Below are 26,151 nucleotides of genomic sequence, written 5' to 3' on the forward strand. Positions count from 1 at the left end.
AGGGCATTTTTGTTCCGGCGAAATCCCTCCCCCTCAGGCAAGTCCCTAGAAAGAGAGCGCAGGCGCCTGGGTGTCACATGACCGCTTCCCGGAAGCGCAGCAGACCCGCTTCACTTCAGCCTGGGTTGAGGTGGAGGAAAATTCCCGGAATTATGGCGAAGTCCGGGCTGGGGCAGGATCCTCAGAGCACAGCTGCAGCCACTGTGCTCAAGCGGGCGGTAGAACTAGATTCGGAGTCGCGGTATCCGCAGGCTCTGGTGTGTTACCAAGAGGGAATTGATCTGCTCCTGCAGGTTCTGAAAGGTGAGCAATGAGGCAAGGCGGGGAGGACCTGAGGAAAAGGGGCTAGTTCCTGCTGTGTCTGGGGTGAAGTGAATGAGTTAAAAACGATTCTTCCACACCACGAAGAAGCAGTTAAATACAGAAGGTGGGATATTCCACAGGACACCTGGGCCGCTTTCCTTTAGATCTTTAGTAGATTGATGTCATCTAGAAAAGGTGGGGAGGCTACTAGTCCAGATTTTAAAAGACTTAAGAGATATAACCCAGTGTAATATATAAGCTTTGAGAGGACCTGGGTTTGTACGAACTTTGAAAGATATTTTTGGATCTAGTAGAAAAGTTTGAATATAGATTGAGTGACATTAAAATTATTTTCTTAGGCAATATGATTTTTTTTTTCCGAAAACTATCCTAAATTTTTAGAGATGCAGACCAAAGTGTTTTAGAAAGAGATGCTATGATGTCTTTAATTTTCCTTAAGCAAAAATTTTTTAAAAATCGAAGCTCTATTTAAGCAAAAATGCTAATTTAAAAAATCTAGGTGATGGGTAATAAGGGTGTTTATTATACGATTATTTTTAATTTTCTGTTTAAACATTTGCATTTAAAGCAAGCCAAAGTAAAATTATGTAGCGGCAGAAGAAAAGTTTTTCTTAAACGGATGAAGTGCGGTGTGAGAAATGCCCAGGGTTGTGGAGGGGACAGTGAGACTTTTCCTATTACTGAGTTATTCAATGTTGAGAAATACCCAAATATTCCTTAACACCCAGCACAACCCTGGCTCACAGTAGACACTTAATATTTATGTATTAAATTGATAAGATCAACTCCTGCTCCCCAACCCACTGACACTCCCGGTCTGAACTAAGCTCCCTCTGTGCTTTCTAGTTTAAGCTTCTTATAATTAAAGTGTTACCGAAGCTTTGAGGCAGCAGAGGGAAGCCCTTCATGGTTTGGTGCTTTGGTCAGAACTATAAACTCTACCTTGCCTGGGGCATTATTTGATGATAATGATGACAGTGACAACAGCACTAAGCGTAGCTATCACGTTTCAGTGCTGAGTGCCAGGCATTGCAGAGAACATTAAAAGTATGATCTAGTACCAATTGGTATCTGTACCAATTGCCCTATCAAGTAGGAGTTGATGATGTTCTCGCTTTACAGCATAAAAAATATTGTTCGCTTTCAAGTTCTGCCACTAGGAGGTGGTAGAGTCACAGTCAGAGCCCAAGGCCTGTGTATACTGAATCCCAGAAGAGAGACGGTGTACTGTGTTGGTCAGGTGGAACACTGCTCAAGTTTTGGCTGCACCAGGAATCTGAAGCGGGAGAATCACAGTTCTTCCCTAGTGTGCTTCACTGATCCCGTAGAGGTTACATGTAACATGACACAGATGGGTTAAGACCAAAATGCAAATAGCGCTAATACAGGCAATAAGTGCCAGGAGAGAGATATCTATAGATAGGCACAATGAGGATTTCAACAGTTAAAGGTCATGGGAGGGTGGAAAGGTAGAGGTGGAGTTTGATGGGGGCTTTGGAGGAAAAAGAATTTCAGAAGTCAGAAATTCATCTAAGAGTCTTCAAATTCCTGTGCTGTCTTACCAAATAAGTAGTTTGGTTGAGCATGTGTCTGAAGAGGAAGAGTGAGAAGTTAAGTTTAAAGGTAGATAGGGGCTTGGATCACATTGTGAATGCCTTGACTACCAGGAGATTCTAACTCATTCCACAGGCAAGGAGAAACCATTTAAGGTTTTTACAAAGGGGTAACATAATTGGAGTTGCATTTCAGGGCTTGTCTCTTTCAGGAATGTGCTGTTTTCTCACAGATACTTATTTGCATGGCACACTCTCTCCTATTCCAGGCCTTTACACAAATATCACCTTCTTTGTGAGGCTTTCCCAGACCTCCAGTGTAAAATTATAACCCCATCCCAGCACTCCCTGTCCTCCATTATTTTATTTGCTAGCACTTATCTCAATCTAATATACATGTTTTACCAACTTATTTTTATTGTTCTCTTTCTTCCTACTTGAACAATAGAGGAGAATTGTGTCTGTTGTATTAACTGCTGTATCCACAGCACTTAGAACAGTGCCTGGCATGTCGTTAGTTCTCAATAAATATTTCTTGAATAAAGGACTGAATATGGCAAGGATGTAAAGTAGATATTAACCTATAGAGACTGAAGTTAAGCAGACCAATTAAGGAGCTCCTGCTGGAATCAAAATAAGAGGTGAGTATAGCCATTATAGAAAACAGTATGGAGATTCCTCAAAAAATTAAAAAGAGAACTACCATATGATCCATCAATCCCATTACTGGGTATACATCCAAAGGAAATGAAATCATTACGTTGAAGAGATATTTGTACTCCCATGCTTACTGCAGCACTATTCATAATAGCCAAGATAGGGAATCAATCCAAGTAGTCTATCAGCAGATGAATAGATAAAGAAAATGTGGTACATATATACAGTGGAGTACTGTTCAGCCATAAAAATTGAAATCCTGTCATTTGTGACATGGACAAACTTGTAGGAAATTGTTAAGTGAAATTAGCCAGACACAGAAGGACAAATACCACATGATCTCACTCATATGTGGAATCTGAAAAAGTTGAGGTAGAAGTAGAGAGTAGCATAGTGGTTACCAGAAGCTGGGAAGGGCAGGGGGTAGGAGGAATGGGGAGAGGTTGGTCAAAGGGTACAAAATTACAGTTAGATGCCAGGCACAGTGGCTCATGCCTGTAATCCCAGTACTTTGGGAGGCCGAGGTGGGCAGATCACTTGAGGTCAGGAGTTCGAGACCAGCCTCGCCAACATGGTGAAACCCTGTCTCTCTTAAAAGAAAAAAAAATACAGTTAAATAAGAGGAATAAATTCCGGTGTCTTATTCCACAATAGGGTGACTATAGTTAATAATGTGTTGTATGTTTCAACATAGCTAGAATGAAGGATTTTCAAGGTTCTTACCACAAAGAAACTAAATATTTGAGATGACAGATAGGCTAATTACCCTGATTTGATCATTACCTTTACCAAGTGGTCAAAGTTAATATCATCAGTAGTAAGACACATAAACATCACGTACCTACCAAGCAAGGTACATCACTTCTGTGATTGTCTTGCCAAAAAATGCATAAACCAAGTCTAATCATGAGAAAACATCAGACCGTCCAAAACGAGAGACATTCTGCAAAAATAACTGACCGATGTTATTCCTAAATGTCAAGGTCATAGAAGGCAGAGAAAGATTAAGGAACTAACACAGATTGGAGGAGACTAAGGACACATAAGTAAATGCAATATGGGATCCGGACCAGAAAACACTTTCATTAGTGGAAAAATTGGTGAAATTCAAATAAGGTTTGTAGATGAGTTCACAGTATTGTTTCAGCGTTAATTTCCTAGCTCTGATATTTGTAGTATGGCTTGTAATATGTTAACATTAGGAGAATCCAGGTGAAGGAGCTATCTGTACCATTTTTGCAACTTTTCTGTAAATATAAAATTAACTCAAAATGTTTTTTAAAATGAGAGATTAAAATGAAATTATTGGCTGGGCACTGTGGCTCACGCCTGTAATCCCAGCACTTTAGGAGGCTGAGGCGGGCGGATCACCTGAGGTCAGGAGTCGGAGACCAGCCTGACCAAAACATGGTGAAACCCCATCTCTACTAAAAATACAAAAACTAGACAGGCATGGTGGTGGGTGCCTGTAGTCCCAGCTACTCAGGAGGCTAAGAGGAGAATTGCTGGAACCGGGAGGTGGAGGCTGCAGACAGCCGAGATCGTCCCACTGCACTGCAGCCTGGGCAACAGAATGAGACTCCGTCTCAAAATAAACAAAAAATGAAATTATTATGGAAAATATAAGCGATGTTGAAAGGAAAGAAGGGAAGGAACAAGAAGTGATTTGTTGACTGACTTGGGAGGATGGGTGCTTGGAGTAAAACTTTATGATCATGTATATTCAAAAATAACATTTTTGTGGTAGCTGGAAAAATGTGCATTATATAATGGGGAGGTCTGGAAAAGTAGCTGGTTTTGTGGAAGATAAATATTTTTTGCTATCTTTTAATTATGCAGAAACTTCAAACTTGTGGGTAATTAGGATAAAATAGTGCTCAGACATGAGTTTGACACGTAATGAGCCACCTTTCATCCCACCAGATTTGGTGTCCTAGAGATGAGACATAGTGTCAAGCGTTCCCACTCCCAAATCAAGCTGCATCACATGTTTCGTGTAAATATGAAGGTCTTGGATGTTCAAGCCAAATTTGAGCTTATTGTGTGTATTTGAGGACTGAGGCAAATCATACTAAAGGATAGGATATTTGTAGAAAACTGGAGAAACTGAAAACAGTGCCCAAATTAAATAGAAAAATTGTTTTGATACTTGCTAAGATATATATTTTTAAATTTGTAGGTACCAAAGATAATACTAAGAGATGTAATCTCAGAGAAAAAATTTCCAAATACATGGACAGAGCGGAAAACATAAAGGAGCACTTGGAGCAAGAAAAAGAAGGTAAAGAGGCTGTTTTAGAAAACACATCCGTAAACGACTACGATCGTCCATTCACCCAGTGTTCCTGGCTCCTGCCCTTTGGAGCTCTGTGTGGTCTGGACTAGTTGTCCCTGGGAGCTTACAGGATTTAATCTGCATTTCCACTCCCATATAGGAGTTGTTCTTAATTGTTTGGTTTTTTTTTTAGTTGGGGGTGGGAATGTCAGACATCCCTTTGACCTTTGAACATCCAATGAAAGCTACACATACTGGAGAATGTTACGTGCCATTTTTAGGGGGTTCACAAATCCCTACGAAGCTTATGTGTGGACCCTATTTTAAGAAATACTACAGAGGAATACCGAATGTAAATTGTGTATTTTATTTATATTTCCCTTTATGAAATGACCAAAATCATGAAAGAAGCTAAAGAAACTCCTAGGATTTCCCTCAGATTTTGTTGTGAATCAAAACACCTCAGGAGTTAAGCATTCCTAATGATTAGACGTCAGGTAGGTATTGTTCCCCATTGATCATTAGTTCCCTACTCCTAAGCATCCAGTTTACAAATGTCTGTAAATGGCCATTTCCACCCTTACCTGAGTGCATACTTGCTGCTTTCTATAGCCAAAGGTACTGCTGCCCTGAAAAGCCAGTGCCCCCAGGCCCCAGCTTTTCTTCCTCTCTATGCTTTCTACACCCCTTTCCCCATCTCTTCCTACTATTCTGTATCAGTACATACCCTGGGGATCCCCCACTGAGCTCCTTTGTTCAGTACGAATAAAATTGTGTTTCCTTCACCCCAATTTGAAATTTAGAATGAAATTTTACTCCAAAACATTGATGAAATACAGTACCTTCAGCATTGTGGTTTTGAGTACATGGAATTAAATTAACCTCTATGTGGCTATCTTGGCTTAAAAAACGAGGCATAGTTGTCAACATTATCTCTGTGGAAATATTTGGAACAGAATCCAAACTACTGATTTTTAAACAAAGTGTAAAGTATAATTTAGGGGCTACCATATAATTTAGGGACTAGCATTAGGGGTCATTTTTTTTTTTTTTTTTGAGACGGAGTCTCGCTCTGTTGCCCAGGCTGGAGTGCAGCAGCACGATCTCGGCTCATTGCAACCTCTGCCTCCTGGGTTCAAGCAATTCTTCTGTCTCAGCCTCCCGAGTAGCTGGGACTACAGGCACCCGCCACCACGCCTGGCTCATTTTTGTATTTTTAGTAGAGTCGAGGTTTTGCCATATTGATCAGGCTGGTCTCTAACTCCTGACCTCAGGTGATCCTCCCACTTCGGCCTCCCAAAGTGCTGAGTTTACAAGTGTGAGCCACTGCGCCCAGCCAGGGGTCATATTTTTTTAAAACCTTAAAGGTTTCTGATAACTTTTCAATGTTCATTTTGAATTAACAAAAGCAATAGATCTATCTAATTGATCCTGTGACATCCCCGTCTTTAGCTTGGGTTATTAAGAAGTACTGTAAATTTCTGTTTAAAACTCTACACGTGCCAAGAAAGACTTCAAAGCTCCATATTATACTGTATTCATGTTTTTTCTTTTTTCTTTTTTTTTTCAGGCAGAGTCTTGCTCTGTTGCCTAGGCTGGAGTGCAGTGGTACAATCTCAGCTCACTGTAACCTCCACCTCCTGGGTTCAAGTGATTCTCCTGCCTCAGCCTCCCAATTAGTTGGGACTACAGGCGCCTGACATCATGCATGGCTACTTTTTATAATTTTAGTAGAGGCAGGGTTTCACCATGTTGGCCAGGCTGGTCTCGAACTCCTGACCTCAAATGATCTACCTACCTCGGCTTCCCAAAATGCTGGGATTACAGGCGTGAGCCACCGCATCCTGCCCTGCATTCATGTTTAATACTCACTTTAGTTATTAGATTACAAGACATAAAAAGACAAGTCTGAAGAGAAGGACCAGAGAGCCACTGAGTTATAGTATGTGGTGCTACCCATGGTGACAGGAAGTTATTGGATACCTTTATACATACACTACTCCCTTCAGCAAACTGCCTGGTCTATAGGATCCGGCTCAAGGACCTGTTCCAGGAAACCTCTGGATTTTCCCCCTTGCCTAGCCTCTGTGAAGGCAGAAATCACTAATGTAATGGTTTGCCTTAAATACGTTTGTGTGTGTAACATCCTGCAATGTGTATGATATTTAGTAGGCATTCAATAAGTATTTGCTGAATGAATAAGTGAAAAAAATTAATGCGTATCTGATGCTGATTAATCACTATATATAAAATATAAAATGTGTAAAAAAAATGGTCACTGGTTTTACTGTTGAAGCCTGTGTTTTATAGATGGAAAATATCACAAGCAAATTAAAATAGAAGAGAATGCAACAGGTTTCAGTTATGAGTCACTTTTTCGCGAATATCTTAATGAGACAGTTACAGAAGTTTGGATAGAAGATCCTTATATCAGACATACTCATCAGGTATGTGAACGTACTAAAATATAATGAAATATTATATTCAATGCACTAAGTTAGTAACAATCCATTCTAATGTCTTTTAGCTGTATAACTTTCTTCGATTTTGTGAGATGCTTATTAAGAGGCCATGTAAAGTAAAAACTATTCACCTTCTCACCTCTCTGGATGAAGTAGGTACCTGAAAGCACTTACTCTTTCTTAACTTATGAACTTTATTCAGTTACAAGATGTAGTCCCGTCAAGGAAAACACAGATGCAGTGCTTCAGCTAGATTTATTTCCTTGGGAATTAACTTATTATCTAACAGCATGCATAGCATGTCATGAAAAAATGTTACTGATTTTAGGATGCTGATTTTGTATTTGGCCACTTTGCTAAATGCGCTTATTCAAACAGTTTATTAGTTTAGTCTCTTGGATATTCCAGGAGGCAATCACACTGTCTGCACTATGGACAATTTTGTTTCTTTACCAATTATTATATCTGGGGGTTGGTAGCATGATGTGGTAGTGGGCATCTCTATCTTGACTTTGACTTAAAATAGGAATGCTTCTAAATAATTATGACTTCTACAATTGAATTCAAAAGAAGTCAGCTCCACCTGGATGACTAAAACTATTCCAAACTACATTTAAGGAGACAGGATGGAGTTATGTCCACATTAGAAAAGAAAATTATTTTGATAAAAACAATTGCTGTTTAAACTACCTCACATTGTTTAGTTGCTTCTTTGAGAGAGTAGGCATTGAAACGAGTATAGAACATTTCCATCTTAATCCACCTATGATATAGATTGTATAGCTTAGGGATAGTTTAAGATAACAATAATAACTGAGGCAGATAATCGTATTTTTGCAATTAACAGGGCACTGAGCAAGTGCAGCAAAGCAGGGGCCTGCAAGAAATAGAAGAGTCACTGAGGAGCCATGGAGTGCTGTTGGAAGTGCGGTACTCTTCTTCAATACACGACCGAGAAATTAGGTCAGTCTACAATAATGTTGTAATTTTCATGCAGTCCATATATACTTTAAAAATTTTAAAAATGTTTTATATAATTGCATATATTTCCTATTTATTTATAAATATTTAAAATTCAACAAAAACTCCATTTAGTAATTTTTCACTTCTGAGAAGGAAAAAAACACTTGGCTTACTTTTTGGACAAAGTAAGCCAAGTGTTTTGTGTGTGAGTTCAATATTTCCTAATGGAGTAATATTTACATATTCTGTGTCATAGAGAAAAAGAGAATACTTTTCTGTCTACTCAACTGCATATATAGTGTTATGATATTAGGATAATTTATTTTCTAGTGAACTTAATATTTACTTACTGTGGCTTTACTTCTTATGGGTTATTAAACTATTCTAGTAGGCATGACAATTTGCTGAGTCTATAAGAAAACAGAATATGCGGTTATTTTAGTGATATCTTCCTTTTGTTTAGCACAGTGGTTATATGTTTATAGCAAGGGCACTCAGTTTTAATAAAAACTTAATCACAAACTAAATATGCAAAACAGATGAAAATGCAGCTGCTGTAGTTAAAGCAGAGGTCAGGGCCCTGGGCTCCTCCTGCACATTCCCCATCTCTAGGTAGGGGAACTCTTGAAACACCACCAGTTGCCCTGAATATACTTTGCCACCACTTGTTAGCAGAACACGAAAAAGTTTTATCAAGCTGAAATTCAAGGTTAAACTATCAGATACTTAAATCAATTGATTGTTTCTATGACTGTTTCCATTGTGGACACAGCTCATAACGAACCCCAGGTTTGATTCAACTCAAGCCACTGGAGGAAGTGGTTTGCTTTGTTAGGGGGAAATTTTGCTGACACTTAATACACTACAGCTTTATTAATAGTCTGACTTTAATGTCTTGAATATAATACTATATACTAATTTCAACAGGTTCAACAATGGATGGATGATTAAGATTGGAAGGGGACTTGATTATTTTAAGAAACCACAGGTAGGATATAATCTTATGAGTGAATGTGTAGCACTGTTTTTGTACCATTTTTAATGATACTCTTTTCTTCTCTTCTTAGAGTCGTTTTTCTCTTGGATATTGTGATTTTGATTTAAGACCATGTCATGAAACAACAGTGGACATTTTTCATAAGAAACATACAAAAAATATATGATGGGCAGTAGCCTAATTTGTATTATGTCTACTTTATGTGAATATTGGATTTTTTTTAAAAGATCACTTTTATAATGTATGAATTTAACAATAAACTTTTATATTTATACTAATTTATGGATCCATCATTCGGTTGTGGGAACAATCCTAAATATTTTTGTAAATATATTACTCAGTAGATTTACAACGTTTCTTTCAAGTAATACAGCTAATTTAAACATGTTACCAGCTTTTCTGTTACTTGGCTGCGGGAGCATGTCAACAAATAATGAGCAACTATTAGGAAGATGAATTAGATCTTAATTTTGCCTGTGGGAGTTTTGAGTCCAGGAGGGAAAGACACCATGGATTACAGTGCTTTTAAAGAGACAGATGGAGCTTGGGCAACCTGTTTCTGCGGGAAAAAACAAAAACAAAAACAAAAACAGCCGGGCATGGTGGCACGTGCCTATAGTCCTAGCTACTTGGGAGGCTGAGGTGAAAGGATCACTTGAGCTTAGGAGGTCGAGGCTGCAGTGAGCTGAGATTGCACCACTGCACTCTAGCCTGGGTGACAGAGCCAGACCCTGTCTCAAAAAAGAAAAAAAAAAAAAAAAAAAAGACAAATGGGCTTGGGGTCTAATACATGGGAAAGTAAAATGTTAATTTTGTTACAATTAAGATAATTGTCTTTGGTAAACGTTTACCATCATGCAGTTGTGCAATATTACCTAACTCCATAAAGGCAAATCAACCCATTCAGTTATCCAAATGCATTTTGCAGCTTACTCACTTTGGCTGGCACATTTGTAAAGCCTTGCAGCTTAGAATCAACTGTTCTGGGTAAGCTTTTCATCCAGATGCCAGTTGTGTGGTTGGAGACAGAATAGATTCCATGGAGACAGGCTGGAAGAGGGGTTGTATGCTAGAGGTAGTGAGTAGTCCACAGCTCAAAGAACATGCTGGCTGGGCACAGTGGCTCACGCCTGTAATCTCAGCACTTTGGGAGGTGGAGGCAGGCGGATCACCTAAGTCAGGAGTTTGAGACCAGCCTGACTAACATGGAGAAACCCTGTCTTTACTAAAAATACAAAATTAGCTGGCCGTGGTGGCACATGCCTATAATTCCAACTACTTGGGAGGCTGAGGCAGGAGAATTGCTTGAACCCTGGAGGCGGAGGCTGCGGTGAGCGGAGATTGTGCCATTGCACTCCAGCCTGGGCAACAAGAGTAAAACTCCATCTCAAAATAAACAAACAAAAAAACCCAGCTAAGCTAACATATGTAAGAGGAAAACTATAGTACCAGTGTTCAGTATTGGAGAGTGCACATGCAAATGTCACATCTGAGGACTATACAGAGTTAAATGGTGTAGAGGACCAAAGGTAGAGACATGGGAACAAGGTTGGACAGAGTGGTCTTGGGCAAGTCTTGGAGACTATGTTTTCCTTTTGTGGGACAGCTGGTAGGTACAAGATGGCATAAAAGGCCAGGAAGGGCTTCCAGAACAGTTCTTGATTTTTTTTTTTTAATGTTTTCAGGTTCAGGTGCTGATAATACTGAATCTGAAAAATTTTAGACTCAAACTAATTTGCTAAGCTTTATCATATGGAAATTCAGGGTCTCAGGAAAACACCTGAACAAGTGTTGGCCTGATCCGAAGTTCCTTTCTGCAGAGTATCTTAGTTTATCTTGCCTGGTACCTGATGCCATGTGGAAATGGAGTAGCTCTTAATTAAGGTAAGAACATGTGTTAGGCCTCTTTACCTTCATGTTAAAATAACAATTCCGATTTCTAAAGCATATCAATCTGTTACTATGGAGAATTAGCAATCCACAACCCTGTGCAATTAACTTTTATCCAACTTCTGTAAAAATCCTGGCTAAGACATAGTGATATTTAAAGAAAAGAGTCTACAGACATGCTATCCATTCTAGACATTTGGAGTTCTATCCCAAGATCTAATTAGGGCACCAGAAGCCTACCAGCTACAGCTTAAATATATCAGGAAATGTATAAGAACTATGTGAACAGCTGTAAGCGTTACGGAAGGATATAAAAGAAAATTAGGGGAACTAGAAAGACAAATTGTATTCCTGAATGGGAAGACTTGATGTCAGTTCTCTCTAACTTAATTTATAAATTAAGTAACAAAAGAGTAACACCAGGAGACTTACTTGACCAGCTATAAAGACATAGCTACAATAATTTTCTTTAAAATGTAGGGGCATAGGCACGGGCAAATAAATCAGTGGGACAGAATAAAAGAGTCCAGAAACACATTTGAAAGAGAGAAATTGAATGTATATAAATGAGTATTTAATATGTAGTAAAGGTGATATTTTGAGTTAGTGGAGAAAGAACTCAACAAATGGTTGGAAAAAATAACATTAAGGCCTCTGTCTTACTCCGCATAAAGAAATTTTTCTATAATGACGTTGACACCACATAAAGAAATAATTCTAAATGTATTACAGAGCTAATTAATGAAAAATTTATATACATATATTTTAAAACCCCACTTAATGAACCGAGTATAACAGAAAGCCCCCGAACTGTTAAGAGCAAAAGACTTGGTCATGTCAATATACAAAACTTGAGTAAAAAGGAAACATAAACTAAGTTAAAAAAAAAATAGATCAAATTTATAAAATTATAAAGAGTCAGTATTCCTAATATATAAGGATGATGGCCAGATTTTTGGCAGTGACCTTGACCTGACCTCCTTTAGCCTCCACAACTACTTGGGCCTTAGAGCAGTCTCTCCTGCTGTACTGCATCGTTCCTATCAGTACACACATCTCGAGCCAGATGCCACCCTATTTTTTCGTTCTTCATGAAAAACTTCTTGAAAGAGTGCTCTCTGTTTTGTTTTGTTTTGTTTTCTTATTTCCTCACCACCTATTCACTTTAACTCACTTCAGTCTGGCTACTGCCCCAATTACTCCACTGACATCGCTTTTGCTAAGGTCAACAGTGATCTCTAGACCACCATATTCAATGGGCATTTTTAAACTCTCGTATCATGTGACCTTTCGGAAGCACTTGACCGAGTTGGCTACTCCCTTCTTGAAACTCTTGACTTTCATGAAACATACTTTCTTCCTCCATTCTTCTTATATTTTAAATACTGAAGTTCTCCCAAGCTAGGTACTAGGTAGTAACCCTTTTTTTATTCACACTCTTTCCCTGATTACACAGTAAGTGTTCTTAGTAAAAAGCAATGAAAACTGCTCCTACCTGATATAAGCAAAAAAGGGGTTTATTACAAGAAGAGTAGGTAGTTAAGCTATAGACTGAGACATAGAGGTTTTGGAGTGAAAAAGCACATCTAGAATCACTACCCAGAACTAATCAGATGACACTCCTGCTGACACTGATGCAAGGGCTGGATGCAGTAGCCTACATCACTGACATCACTGGCATGGAGACTACCACTGCCAGCCTCACTGCCTTCATGACCCCAGAAATTCAGGCCCCTGTCGCTATTTCCAGAGAAGGGTTCTCATCATTCCAGAGGTTCTGCATCACTACTGTCTAATTCAAAGTATGGAGCAGTTGCATCTGATTGGCACAGCTTAAGTCATGTGCCCACACCTGTGCTTCGAGGAAGGCCAGAAAAGAGAATAGTAAACTTCTGTTTCCATAGAAGGAAGTAGAAGTACCTCCTACCAGGAGGAGAGGTCCCCAAACATGTAAGGGGACTCAGATGCTGAATATTTAATAGTTTAAAATTTAAACTTTAGATGAATTATAAAAGTCCAAAATTATTCATTCTCATGACTTAAAGTACTATTTATATGTGGTTAGCCTTCAAATTTATAAATTAAGCCAAGACTTCTCCTTGGAGTTCTTATTCAACTGCCTATGACATCCCAGAAGCACACAAACATTTCACATATAATACACTCCAACCAAACTTTTCATATCTACTCCCCACGTATACTCCCATCCATCCAATCTCAAATAAGAAATCTAGGAGTAAAGGCCAGGTACAGTGGCTCACACCTGTAATCTCAGGACTCTGGGAGGCTGAGGCAGGCAGATCACCTGAGGTCAGGAGTTGAAGAACAGCCTGGCCAACATAGTGAAACCTGTCTCCACTCAAAATACAAAAATTAGCCAGGCGTGGTGGTGCAGCTACTTGGGAGGCTGAGGCAGGAGGATCACTTGAACCCAGGAGGCAGAGGTTGCGGTGGACTGAGATCATACCTCTGCACTCCAGCCTAGGTGACAGAATAAGACTCTGTCTCAAAAAAATAAGACTATATATATATATATACACACACACACACACACACACACACACACACACGCTGCCGTTCTGACTCCTCGCTCATGCCCATATGCAAACATTCAGAAAGTTCTGGGGAAACCACTGCAAAACATATCTTGAGTCCATCGGTTTCAGGGGTTACTTGGCCAGATTTCCAATTTGGAACTCGAAGCCCTTAACACCCTTTGCCTGAGGATATCCTCTCTCCGGAGAAACAAATGGTATTACTGCACCAAAGCACATCATATCAGGATTTTTCACCTTTCTCAAAAAATAATTTTCACATGTGGCAACAAGTGTGATACGCTCATGAGTAATCTCTTCAAAGTTGTGTTTACTTGGTATTTAATATTGCTTTTAAACAACAAAAGGACCTGCCCATTAAACCTGCTAAACTGCCAATCATGTCTGTCCCAAGAACACCTTGAAAAATACACTCACTCACCCCCACTCTGAGATAATCAGTTGTCGGCAAAACCCTGTGTCCATGCCTGCTCTTCCTAAAAATAAAAAAAGGATAGGGCCTGGAACGACTGAGATATATTAAAAGAAAATAACTCATTAAAAAAAAAAGAGGGAGCTGGGCATGGTGTTGAGCACCTGTGGTTCCAGCTACTCCAGAACCTGAGGCAAGAGGATCACTTGAGCCCAGGACCTATGAGCATGCCACTGCACTCCAGCCTGGGCAAGGGTAAGACCCTGTCTTGAAAGAGAAAGGGAGGGGAGAGGGGAGGAGGGTGGCCATGGGGGCTGGACGGGCTCATTTCTGAAGGTCTCAACTCTCACCAAATTATGAATCAAGGTTTGTGACAAGGTAAGAGTAGTGGAATTCTGAGCTTGAGAAGAGTGGAAACATTCCCCTCAAGAATGAGGGGAACTCAACCAGAGATGAATTAAATCTGACACCAGCAGAAAGATACATTAAGTTGAAAATTATAAATATCAAATTGGGCTAATCTTCAATGATATATGATCTTACTCCCCAGCATCACCTGCCAAAAAGAATAGAAAATCAATTGTTTAGACTAAAATTAAAAAGTGGCTACGGTAGAAGGTCAAAGGAGAGAAGCAAAGGAGAATACTGGTAAGAAAGTACAGTATAAAGTAAATTTCAGGCTGGGAGAGAAGGGAAATGATGCAAGGAGAGATTAGGGAAGGGTTAAGAGCTTAGAAAAGTACAACAGCCTTAATTTTTAGTGGGAAAATAGAAAGATAAGAAAATATAACTAAAAGGGAGAATTTGAGAGTTTGGGATATAAGGAGAGGTGACAAGAAATCTGGGTTATATCTCCGAGAGGGAAGAAAAACAGAGAACTAAGTCTGAGGTCAGAGTGTCCAATATTGTATATAGCCCCAAGAGAGTTAAAGCAGCAGCTGAAATATAAATACATGCCAGGTATTAAATCAATGAACAGACAGGGCATGGTGGCTCATGCCTGTAATCCCACAACTTTGGGAGGCTGAGGCCAGTGGATTACTTGAGGCCAGGAGTTCGAGACCAGCCTGGCCAACACAGTGAAACCCTGTCTCTACTAAAAAGAGAAAAAATTATCTGGGCGTGGTGTCACAAGACTGTAGTCCCACTACTTGGGAGGCTGAGGCATGAGAACCACTTGGACTCAGGAGGTAAAGGTTGCAGTGGGCCAAGATCGTGCCACTGCACTCCAGCCTGGGTGACAGAGTGAAACTCTGTCTCAAAATAAATAAATGAAATAAATAAAATAAAATCAATGAAGGAAGAAAGAGAAGAAAGGATCCTAGAGGCCAGAAGAAATACACAGATAGGGATAGGTGATAAATAATTTCAGATGGGGAGAAGTTACTGAAAGAGACTAGGTTTTTTATTTTTATTTTTTTTGAAGTTACTGAAAGAGACTAGTTTTTTTTTGACATACAATGTGCAAGTATGAGACATTTTATTTTCTAATTGAAACTGTATTAAGACATTTACTTGGAATCACATTATTCCCTTAATTTTTTCACAGAGAATATTCCATTTATTGTGTAGTTTGTGGTCTTGTGGACATGTTCTAAGTAATATATTTGTTAGCATGGTAGTTTCAGTTGGGCAAAACTTACTGCCAATAAGACTTGAATTTAATTTGTCACGTATTTCCAATGGCAACCAATGATCAGGTGCTTCAATATTACACATTTCAATTCTTCCATTCTTTATGTCTAGGAATACTTTAATTTCCAAGTGTGACTGTTCATACAACACATGAAAGGAAGTATTTATACTAAACTTTGGAGTTTTGCCGTATATCCACTCCCACGTTTGTAGTTCTTTGGCTTTGCTATTTATGCCAGGAAACAGTGTCTCGTCCGTTGGGTTTATTAGGTGAATGTGATGATCAATTTGATGATAAGCAGCATACTCTGTAGCGACAGCATTCATTAGTACTTCACAGGTCAGAGTGGGATCCTTTTCCAAAAGATTTTTCACTAAGGAAGGTATGCTGGCAGTGGCATTGCTCCTGATCCCTTGGTAAGGACTCTTTAGCAAAGAGGACAAGAACGTCCCGTCAGTACTACATAATAAAGTGCAATGGTGATAGGCAGTAGTCCGGCCGATCTTAGAAGCTGTTCCTGAGATTTTAAACTGTCCATCAAGTAAAAGGTCAAACCTTTTGGTAGCCTGCACATCTAGCTGGGGTTGGACAGCATTCAGAGCTCTCAAAATTAATTTCAGATTTTCCATTCTATCATACTTTTTTTTGGTTGTAAAGAAAGTCAAATTGATGTTACCCATATCATGGTAGACTGTTCCTCCTCCGCTTCTTCTCCGAGCCAGTTTTATACCTTCTTCTCTCATTAGATTCAGGTTACATTCCTGCCAAGGATTTTGATGCCTACCAATTACAACAGAGGGAGAATTCCGCCAAAAGAATAGAATTGGTTTGCCTTCTAGATTCATGTGGTCATGGATCCAGTCTTCCACAGCCAGATTTTGATAGACATCATTGGAAACTGACTGTAAAATGAGCCCATTTTTTACTGTTTGTTTAAAGCCAGCTGCTGGGACCTGGTGGTTACAAAGTAACTGGAAGCAATTCTTCATTGAAAATGGGATCAACATGCTTTTAAAAATGGAAGACAAACAAATTAATTCATTAAAAAAAGGAACATTAAATTATATTTTCTAACTATCAATTATTGGGTATTTAATCCGAACTTATCTCTAAGTATCCAGTGCAGTTGCTTTTGGCTTTTAGCTTTACAATTAGTCTTTAGCAATGCTATAACTCAGTATTCAAAAGAAATAAATGAAGACAAATTTCAAATAATTTCAGTTGAAATAATTTCACAGTTTTCAAACAGTAAGTCTGCTGCAAATACATTATGTAATATATCTTTTTTTTTTTTTCCTCTTAGAGACAGGATTTCACCACATTGCCCAGGCTGGTCTCAAACTCCTGGGCTCAAGCGATCCTCCCGTCCTGGCCTCCCAAAGTGCTGGGATTACAGGCATGAGCCACTGCACTCAGCCACATTACCTAGAATATATCTTAAAGCCAAATTATGTTGAATTCACAAGTAACAAATGTTCATCAAGAAAAATGAGAAAATACAGATAAGCAAGAATAAGAAAATAAAAGCATTGATAGTCCTAATCACAATGAACATTTTGGTGTAAATCCATTTTATTTCTAAGCATGTGTACGCACACACATTTCCCTCCCCCAAAGTGTAACGATACTATTATTTCATTCAACTATCTATCTATCCATCCATCCATCCCATCCATCCATCCATCCATCCATCCATCCATCCATCCATCCATCCATGCATTTTTTTTGAGATGGAGTCTTGCCCTGTCACCCAGGCTAGAATGCCATGGCGTGATCTTGGCTCACTGCAACCTACGCCTCCCGGGTTCAAGCGATTCTCCTGCCTCAGCTGGGATCACAGGCGCCTGCCACCACACCTAGCTAAATTTTGTATTTTTACTAGACACGGGGTTTCACCATGTTGGCCATGCTGGTCTCGAACTCCTGACCTCAGGTGATCTGCCCACCTCAGCTTCCCAAAGTGCTGGGATTACAGGTGTGAGCCACTGCACTGGCCCACTCAGCCTATTTTGCATCAGCTTTAATGACTGTTTAATATTCCATTGTTTAAGACAGGGTATCACTCTGTAATTGTCTCACTACAGCCTTGACCTCCTGGGCTCAGGCAATCTCCACACCTCAGCCTCTGAAGCAGCTGGGACTACAGGTACACGCCACCATGCCTGGCTAATTTTTAAATTTTTTGTAGCGATGGGGGTCTCCCTATGTTGCCCAGGTTGATCTTGAACTCCTGGGCTTGAGTGATCCTCCTACCTCAGCCTCCCAAAGTGCTGGGATTACAGGCATGGGCCACCACACCTGGAACCAAGTTCTTTAGTTAAGTAGTATCTTAGAAGTACAATTCCTAGATTAAAGAGTCTTCCTATTTTCATCACTCTTGTTATAGTTTATAAACTAACCTACAAAAAGTTGAATGAGTTTACATTCTGTCTAGAAAGGTGTGGCGAGGTTTAACAGAGGAAGGAATACTTGAACTGAGTCACCAAATCGGATAGTTTGCCAGGTCGAGGAGTGTATTCCAGGCATATGCAGAGGCAAAGAGTCATGTAATAGTGAGGTGTGTTTTGGGGATTCCCTCCTAGGAGAAAGAGCTACAGTACTAGTCTTCAAGTTCCACTGAAGCCTGTGGCTATTCTGTCCTAGGAAGCCTCGCAACCGAGATTGCATTACTTTGGTTAATCTCTTTGTTCTTGGTTCTGCTTGACTGACTTTGACACAGTACCATATTCATTCAACAAGTATGTATGGAGTGTCTCCTAGGTACAAGGCAATAAGAAGATAGAAAATGGGAGGAGATAAATCATGTAATGAACTAAAATATTTGGACTTTTTTAAAGGCAGCTAAGATCCACTGAAGTTTTAAGCAGGAAGTGTTAACTCAGCCATTATACAATCTGCCTCTGCAGGGTTGAGTATGGATTAAATAAAGGATGGACTGGGGACAGGGAGAACAGTTAATGGACTAAGTAAAGTTGTCCACACTAGAGATGAGGGCCTAAAATATGGTAGGGGGGAGAGAGAGAGAGAGAGAGAGAGAAGGGGATGGATATGAGTGACATTAGGAAGGTGAACTGGCCGGGCACAGTGGTTCATGCCTATAATCCCAGCACTTTGGGAGGCCAAGGCGGGCGGATCATGAGGTCAGGAGATCGAGATCATCCTGGCTAACACAGTGAAACCCCATCGCTACTAAAAATACAAAAAATTAGCCAGGCATGGTGGCGGGTACCTGTAGTCCCAGCTACTCCAGAGGCTGAGGCAGGAGAATGGCGTGAACCCGAGAGGCGGAGCTTGCAGTGAGCTGAGATCGAGGCAGTGCATTCCAGCCTGGGCGACAGAGCGAGACTATCTTAAAACAAACAAAAAAAAAGAAGGTGAACTGGTCCTTGCCTTCAAGAAACAAGTATCTCCACAATCTAGTGGGAGATACTAAAAAACAAGTAAGGCAATAATGAAAATATAGTGTCCTAAATGCTGTGATACGTGTTAAGTACATTAGAGGGCCCTCTAATGCTCTAATTAGTGGATGTGACATTGAAGCTGAGACATAAAAGGGGTAAAGAAAAGAATTCTAACTGTGCAACAGCTTAGTGGAAAAGGAGATAGGACCCATGCAAATAATTTAATTCTACTGGCTGGTTCTTAGGAATACAAGAATGGGGAGTTAATAAGAAGGCAAGAGAAGTAGACGTTAGATTATAAAGAACTTTAAATCCACGTGAAATGCTTGAACTTTATTGCCCAGGCTGAAGTGCAGTGGTGTGATCACGGCTCACTGCAGCCCCGACCTCCTAGGCTTAAGCAATTCTCCCACCTCAGTCAGCATGTGCCACCAGGCCTGGCCTTTTTTTTTTTTTTTTTTTTTTTTTTTTTGTAGAGATGAAGTCTCACCTTGCTGTCCAGGCTGGTCTCAAACTCCTGGACTCAAGCAGTCCTCCTGCCTTGGCCTCCCAAAGCGCTGGGATTACAGGCATGAGGGCTTTGGATTTATACTTCAGAGACACCGCCTAGAGATTAAGCATGGAGAATGTACAATACTTGGTAATAGGTTGAATTAGGGTGAGAGAAAGAGAAGCCAAGGATGATGTCCTTTATGATATAATGATTACAAGTTCAAACCAGACTGCCCTCATTCAAATCCCAATTCTATGCTTTATCAGTTGAATGACCTAAGGCAGATTACTTTTCTATGCCTCAGATTTGTTATCTAATATGTACGTAACGACAGGACTCACCTCGTATTATCAGGTTGAGTCTAATGAGCTAATACATATGAAGTGCCTGGCATTGAAGAAGGTACACAATATGTGTTAACTATTTTATTAATATTATGCCCTGATTTCTGGCCTGGCAAAGAGGTGAAATTTCCTAGGAAAGATTTTATAGGAACAGGAAGTATGGGGTTAAGATAACTGGTTCATTTTGACTGTGTTGAACTAGCAGCCAACGGTACAGAGCTCAATGGATGGTAACTGAGGTCACAGGAAGGTGGTTCAGTGAGAAGATTTAAGGGCCTGTGACATAAGCCTGAAGAGCAGCGACATTTAAGGGATATACAGAAGAAGGAGGGAGAGCTCCCAAAGGAAGCTGAGAATAGAAGAAAAGGCAGAAAAATTTTAAATATGCTTTTATGGAAGCTTCAAGGAGACAAGACGGCTAACAGTGCCAAATGCCAAAGATTGAGCAAATAAGACGAGGGTTGAAAAGGATCTATTAAACAGTATCAAGAAGGTTATCAGTGATCGTGGTAAGAACCAGATGTACTGAGTAAATAGGAGGCCCAAGGTGGATACAATGAGGGTATTCTAGTTGTGAAGTGGAAAAGCTAGGGCAGTAGGTAGAAAGGAATGTGGAGTTAGGAGAGGATTTAAGATGCAATAGATCTGAGCATGTTTAGATGCTGGTAGGAGTCAAGACAGGGCAACATTGGAGAAGGGAGGTCCTTGAGAAAGTGATGATATTGGGATCCAGAGTTCAGGTAGGAGGCAGCCTTAACGGAGAAAGTAACAGATAGGAGTGGTGGGCACTAATAAGCTGGATGGTGTCTGTGGATATGGAGATTGTCAAAGATCTTGTGAAATATCTTTTCCTAAGATTAAGGCTCTTACTCTTCTCTGCACATGCAGAGTGTGGAAGGATAGCAAAGTAGTTAAGGACTTAAATTTTTAAACCTGGCTCTGCCACTTACTAATGACTCTAGCTGCTTCAGTGGCCTCAGACGTCATAAAATGGTTGAGAGAATTAAATGTGTTGAAATGCATAAGCCATCCATGTTTGGCAAATACGAAACATTAACTGTTACGACAGGGTTCCCCCTTTCCCACCTCTATTCTATGCTTACTGTTCCTATCATACAACATGTATTCCCTCAAGTGAACAAGGATTCCTAACCGAGACACGTCAAAGTGGCATTTACCTTGACAAATTATAGTTCAAGATATTGACTTTGGTCAAAAATGTGATCTTGTTAGGGTTCCAGAATTGATCCAATTCATGTATTGAGCCAATGAAGGTATTTTAATAGTGCTCAGAATATCTCTAGTCATCCAGGTATTGTATATACAGTGTGAATGAAACACAACAAAGGTCTTAATTCAACAAAGTTCTCATCAATCACATGACATTGTTCTCAGCACTTGGGATTCATCAGTGAGTTAAATGAATAAAGGTGATAAGGAGGGCTATTAAAAAAAGTAGATGGCCAGGTGAGGTGACTCACACCTGTAATCCCAGCACTCTGGGAGGCGGAGGTGGACAGATCACCTGAGGTCAGGAGTTTGAGACCAGCCTGGCCAACATGGTGAAACCCCGTCTCTCCCAAAAATACAAAAATTACCCGGGTGTGGTGGGGCGCCTGTAATACCAGCTACTCGGGAGGCTGAGGCAGGAGAATCGCTTGAACCCGGGAGGTGGAGGTTGCAGTGGGCCGAGATGGTGCCACTGCACTCCAGGCTGGGCAACAGAGCGAGATTCGGTATATTTAAAAAAAAAAAAAAAAAAAAAAAGTAGAGCTGAGAAACGGAGGATTGGAAATGTGTATGTGAGAAAACGTACGTTGCAATTTTAAATAGGGTTGTTAGGCTAAGCCTCATTAAGAAGGCGTCATGTGAGAAAAGATGCAAGAAGCTGTTCTAACCACCTGAACACATAAACCAATAAACAGACCTCAGTGAGGATGTGACATTTCAACTGAACCCCGAAAAATGAGAAAGAATCACGCAGAGTGAAAAAAGTGAAAACAAAGGGATGTCCAAAAATCCCTGACTGCCAGCTTATTGATTTACAAAGAGAACTATAGACCACCAATCAGATATTCAGATGAGCCTGTACAATTATTCACTATAAGACTACTGACAAGCCAACTCTTAAGTTTGCTTGGTGAATACGTACTCAGAACAAAAGGACTGAGTTACATGATTTGAATGTCTGACGGAACGGGCTCTGAGAAAAACACTTCCTCAACTCAGGAGAGCCCCTGCTCTTAAGCCGGGATACCCTCTCTCCTCTAGAGGCGTGGATTCATCTGGCTCAGGGGCGCCCCTCTTTTTTTATTCTATGCTCCAGTAGCGCATCAGACCCCGACTGAGTAATGCACAGTATTTCAGGATATTTCACAGTCGTTGGGACAGTGTCAAGCCTTTGATGGTCTGGTTAAATTTTGTTCCTTAAAAATCACTTTGAATCTTTCTACTCTAACCCTTTAATGACTAATTTTATAAAGTTTTTCCTTATCTTCCATGTTCTTGGGACACTTCCCTACCTCTGCACTGCCAAACACGCCTCCCCATCACTGAACTGAAAGCGAAAACAGCACAATCCCATCTATCTTTCTAGGCAGGCGCAGCTTCCTCATAAGACCTTGCTAAGACCCTATTATTTTGCCCCCTCTCTGGTAATATACAACTTACTCAGAATCTCATTACGGTCGTGTGCATGTTTTACTTCGCCCTTTTGGCTCCCAGGGGGCGTGCACACAGCTAGCCTCCAACATGTTTTACGGTATTTACCCTCCCTCTTGTGTTCGGGGTCGACCCTTCCTAACAGTGAAATGAGGTCGTCCCAAGCGCCGAGGGGAAAGCGTGCACACAGAACCCTTCAGTACCGGCGGGGGAGACCCGCAGGCCCTGCCCCACCGCCAGAGACCCCACTCGCGCCCACGGACCACGGCCGCCCACGCGCCATGGCCCGCAACATCCCGGCTAGAAGCGCTTCCGCTTCACCCACCTGCGGCTTCCGGTCGTGCACACGGCCTCGCGAGGGCGCGAGCCGGAAAAGTGCGCCGTACGACCCCGAGCAACCGGCAGGCCTTGCGCGCGACCCTGCCCCGCCCCCTGAGGGCCGGCCCCCTGGAGCGCCGGAGCAGGAGGGGCGCGCAGGGATCGCGCCGCGCCTCGCCGCCTGCGGGGTCGTGGGGTCCCCGCAGCCCGCAGGGGTGCTAAGTAAGGGTCCTTCAGGGCGGGAACCAGATTCGAGGCAGGGACGCAGGCCACGTTCGAAAAAAAGTACCGAAAGTCATAAGGCCCCAGTTCAGATGGGCGTTCCCCGCGTGACAGCACAGACTTTAACGGCCACCCCTGGGCGAAGGTAGGAGAGCGGATGTGCTAGGTTGGAGGGGGCATTTCGTGGAGCTAGTTTAGGGGGAGCCCCCAGAAGCCCGGAGCAGTCAGGTCACACGACGGGCAGGAAGGAGGACCAGCAAATACTTTTTACTGAGCATGTAGGCGTTACGCTGGGTCTTTACGTATCTCCTCCAAATAAGTGAGTCCAAGTGGCAGGTGACTCGAAAGGTGAGGAAATTCAAGTCAGTTTTGAAAGACACATTGCATTTAAAGGAATAAATGGTATTCGCAGTACAGAGATGATGATACAGGATGGAGTGGATCAGAAAACACACTGAGGCGAGTGATCATTCCCATTTGCCAACTCATTGCAGTTGGCAAGAAAATCCTGTGGTTCCATGAGATGGGAGATTACCCCAGGTATTGCTGCGTAACAAACTGCCTCAAACAGTGGCTTCTATCTCTAACATGGGGGCAAGGTGGGTGACTCCTCTGCTAGTTTCTCCTGAGCGTATTCATGTGGCTTCATTCAGCACCGGTTGGCTATGCTGGGCGGTCCAAGATAACCTTATTCATGCTCTGGCAGGTGCTGCCTGGCTGCTAGGGCACCTCAACTGAGGCCTAATCTTGGAAGCAGCGCCTCAGCCATATTCTATTGGCCAAAAACAACAAAGCCAGCCCAGAGTTAAGGCGTGGCGTAGTGGACTTCACCTCTTGATGAGAGAAGCCCAAAGAACTGGTGGTCACCTTTTTCAGTCTTGCTCAGAAATCAATCTCTCCTTCAGTGAAAATAGAAACCACGAAGACTTGCCTCTTGGAGTAAGAATCATTCAATGTTCAGTTTGGTGATGTTGATACGGTAAATGACCAGGGCTTCATGTAAAGCTACAAGGAAGACATAATGACACCTCATTTCTTTATTATTACACCTTTTACCAAGGTCACTCTGAGTTAGTCTATCTTGTATTGTGCAGGTGGGAATGAATTTCGTTTAGCGTTAACTGCACTAGGAATCTTCCTAGTTATTATTAAAAACAGTCACAGAATATTGTTGCTCTTTGCTTATATTACTTCCTTCTAAATTCCCTTTCTCTGAAATATCAGGTGGTACAGTTTTGCGTTTTTTTCCCCCTAGTTTCTTGCTGAAGAGGTTTTAAAGAATCCCATTCCCTCCTCCTTGCCCCAGGACTTCTGTCCCTTGGTTATTCTTAGCTTTACCTACTTCTTTGGCTTCTCCACTGGAACCTTTCCAGTGACACTCAAACATGCTGTAGTCTTTAACAATCCTCCAGTGACCTCACTTCTTTTTCCACTTTTCATCCTGCCTGCTACCCTTCTGAGCCAACCTTCTTGGAAAAACCGCTGTACATCCAGTGTCTACTTTCTCACTTCCCATTCATTGTTTCAACGTATTCCAAAATGGCTTTCCCCCCAATTATCCAGCAAAAGTGCTTTTGCTAAGGTCACTGGTGACATTCATATTGCTAGGTCCAGTGGACTTTTCAGTCTTCATCTAACTGTTCATTTGACTACCTCAACCATTCCTGTGGACAACTGTGACATTACCCTGTCAACTCCTCAGTCCCCTTTGCCAGGTTTTCCTCTAGCCTCACTGCCAACTCCTCAGTCCCCTTGGCCAGCTACCCTGCTCTAGTCAACCCCTAAATGTTGGCGTTCCTCAGATCTTTATCTCACACTACATTCTCCTTAAGCAATTTCATTCATTCTATGGCTTTAAGTACCATTTCTGTATACAACTTCAAAATTTATACTTTTTAGTTCCATAGATACAACTGCCTTGTAAACCTGGTAAGTCTAAAAACCATGCTCCTGAACTCACTCTTTTTTTCCCCCAGGGATCCTGCATGCATCTAGCCTTTTTTGCTAGAAGCCCTTTCTTCTTCCTCACTTTCCACTTCCAAACCATGACTACATCCTGTCAAACTTCACCTGTACTCTATCCCCTTCTCTCCACTTTTATGACCATCACCTTCATTCACTTAAACAACCATGTCACTGCAGAAGCTATAAGTGTCCTCAGAGGCTGCTCTGTCTATGGAGTAGCGATTCTGTTGTTTCTTTACTTTCTTAATAAACTTGCTTTCAAAAATATCCTGAGATCTTCTTTCCCATTTCCCACAGTTAAAATCAAGTTTATGGCCCAGTGGGAGGATTACCTGAGGCCAGGAGTTTGAGACTAGTCTGGGTAACATCGTGAGACTCCGTCTCTAAAAAAATACAAAAACATGCTGGGTATGGTGGCACATGCCTGTAATCCTAGCTACTGGGAGGCTGAGGCAGGAAGATCGCTTAAGAACAGGAATTTGACGCTGCAGTGAGCTATGATCGCTCCACTGCTCTCCAGCCTGGGCAACAGAGTGAGACCATCTTAAAAAAAAAGAAAATTCAGCTTTATGTGGTATGTCTTGTGTTGTGTTATGTCTCTCTGAATGCTATATGTTTCTTCATGGCATATCACAATTGGCATCTTATATAATTACTGTATAATGTCCTGTCTCTCCTAGTAGGCATAAAACTCTACAAGGCAGTGGCTATTTTATTCACTACTGTATCTCCAGCACCAAGCACAGTGCCAGGTTAGGTGAACAAATGCATGATTTGTGTATTTTTTTCTCTCCTAAAGAATTATGTTCCATAAATAATAAAAAGCGTTGTCTTTTTAGCTTATGTCCCAATCAACAATTGTTTTTCACTCTCAATATTCCCTACAAACACATTTGTTTAGTATTTTTCTGATAAAATATAGCTTCCCTACGAAAAGATGCCCTTTCCTCTTTTAAAATGAATATTAAAGAGACTTCCAACTACCAGATATTTTCATAACTATTACACAAAACAAGGTTTTTA

General features: G+C 41.0%; 3 protein-coding genes across 8 annotated transcripts in view; 1 reads left to right on the forward strand and 2 right to left on the reverse strand.

Annotated features, from left to right (window-relative positions):
• Positions 1 to 21,648, reverse strand: part of MRPL30 (mitochondrial ribosomal protein L30) — a 39,880-nt gene extending 18,232 nt beyond the window's left edge. Inside the window, exon 1 of the mRNA XM_025405901.1 lies at positions 21,561 to 21,648. The gene's annotated coding sequence lies outside the window, so the exon portion shown is untranslated. The remainder of the gene's footprint in view (positions 1 to 21,560) is intronic.
• Positions 72 to 10,984, forward strand: MITD1 (microtubule interacting and trafficking domain containing 1). 4 transcript variants are annotated; one of them, XM_025405898.1, is made up of 7 exons: positions 72 to 303; positions 4,714 to 4,815; positions 7,120 to 7,256; positions 7,337 to 7,423; positions 8,119 to 8,234; positions 9,162 to 9,222; positions 10,917 to 10,984. In XM_025405898.1, the coding sequence occupies exons 1-7, from the start codon at positions 78 to 80 to the stop codon at positions 10,971 to 10,973; spliced, it is 786 nt and encodes a 261-aa protein (XP_025261683.1). In that variant the 5' UTR covers positions 72 to 77; the 3' UTR covers positions 10,974 to 10,984. The 4 variants fall into 4 exon arrangements, with proteins under 4 accessions (XP_025261683.1, XP_025261682.1, XP_025261684.1 ...); XM_025405897.1 differs by lacking the exon at positions 10,917 to 10,984 and adding an exon at positions 9,302 to 9,509; XM_025405900.1 differs by lacking the exon at positions 10,917 to 10,984 and adding an exon at positions 9,302 to 9,509 and having other exon boundaries at positions 74 to 427.
• On the reverse strand, positions 15,532 to 23,035 carry LIPT1 (lipoyltransferase 1). 3 transcript variants are annotated; one of them, XM_025405893.1, is made up of 2 exons: positions 22,949 to 23,035; positions 15,532 to 16,732 (listed from the first exon to the last, which is right to left on the reverse strand). In XM_025405893.1, exon 2 carries the CDS (start codon positions 16,729 to 16,731, stop codon positions 15,610 to 15,612), a length of 1,122 nt encoding a protein of 373 aa, XP_025261678.1. In that variant the 5' UTR covers position 16,732; positions 22,949 to 23,035; the 3' UTR covers positions 15,532 to 15,609. The 3 variants fall into 3 exon arrangements, with proteins under 3 accessions (XP_025261678.1, XP_025261679.1, XP_025261680.1); XM_025405894.1 differs by lacking the exon at positions 22,949 to 23,035 and adding an exon at positions 22,633 to 22,880; XM_025405895.1 differs by lacking the exon at positions 22,949 to 23,035 and adding an exon at positions 21,561 to 21,614.
• Between the last annotated feature and the right edge of the window lie 3,116 nt (positions 23,036 to 26,151).

This window comes from Theropithecus gelada, chromosome 13 (genome assembly GCF_003255815.1).
Source record: "Theropithecus gelada isolate Dixy chromosome 13, Tgel_1.0, whole genome shotgun sequence".
In the NCBI taxonomy this organism is placed as follows: Eukaryota; Metazoa; Chordata; class Mammalia; order Primates; family Cercopithecidae; genus Theropithecus; species Theropithecus gelada.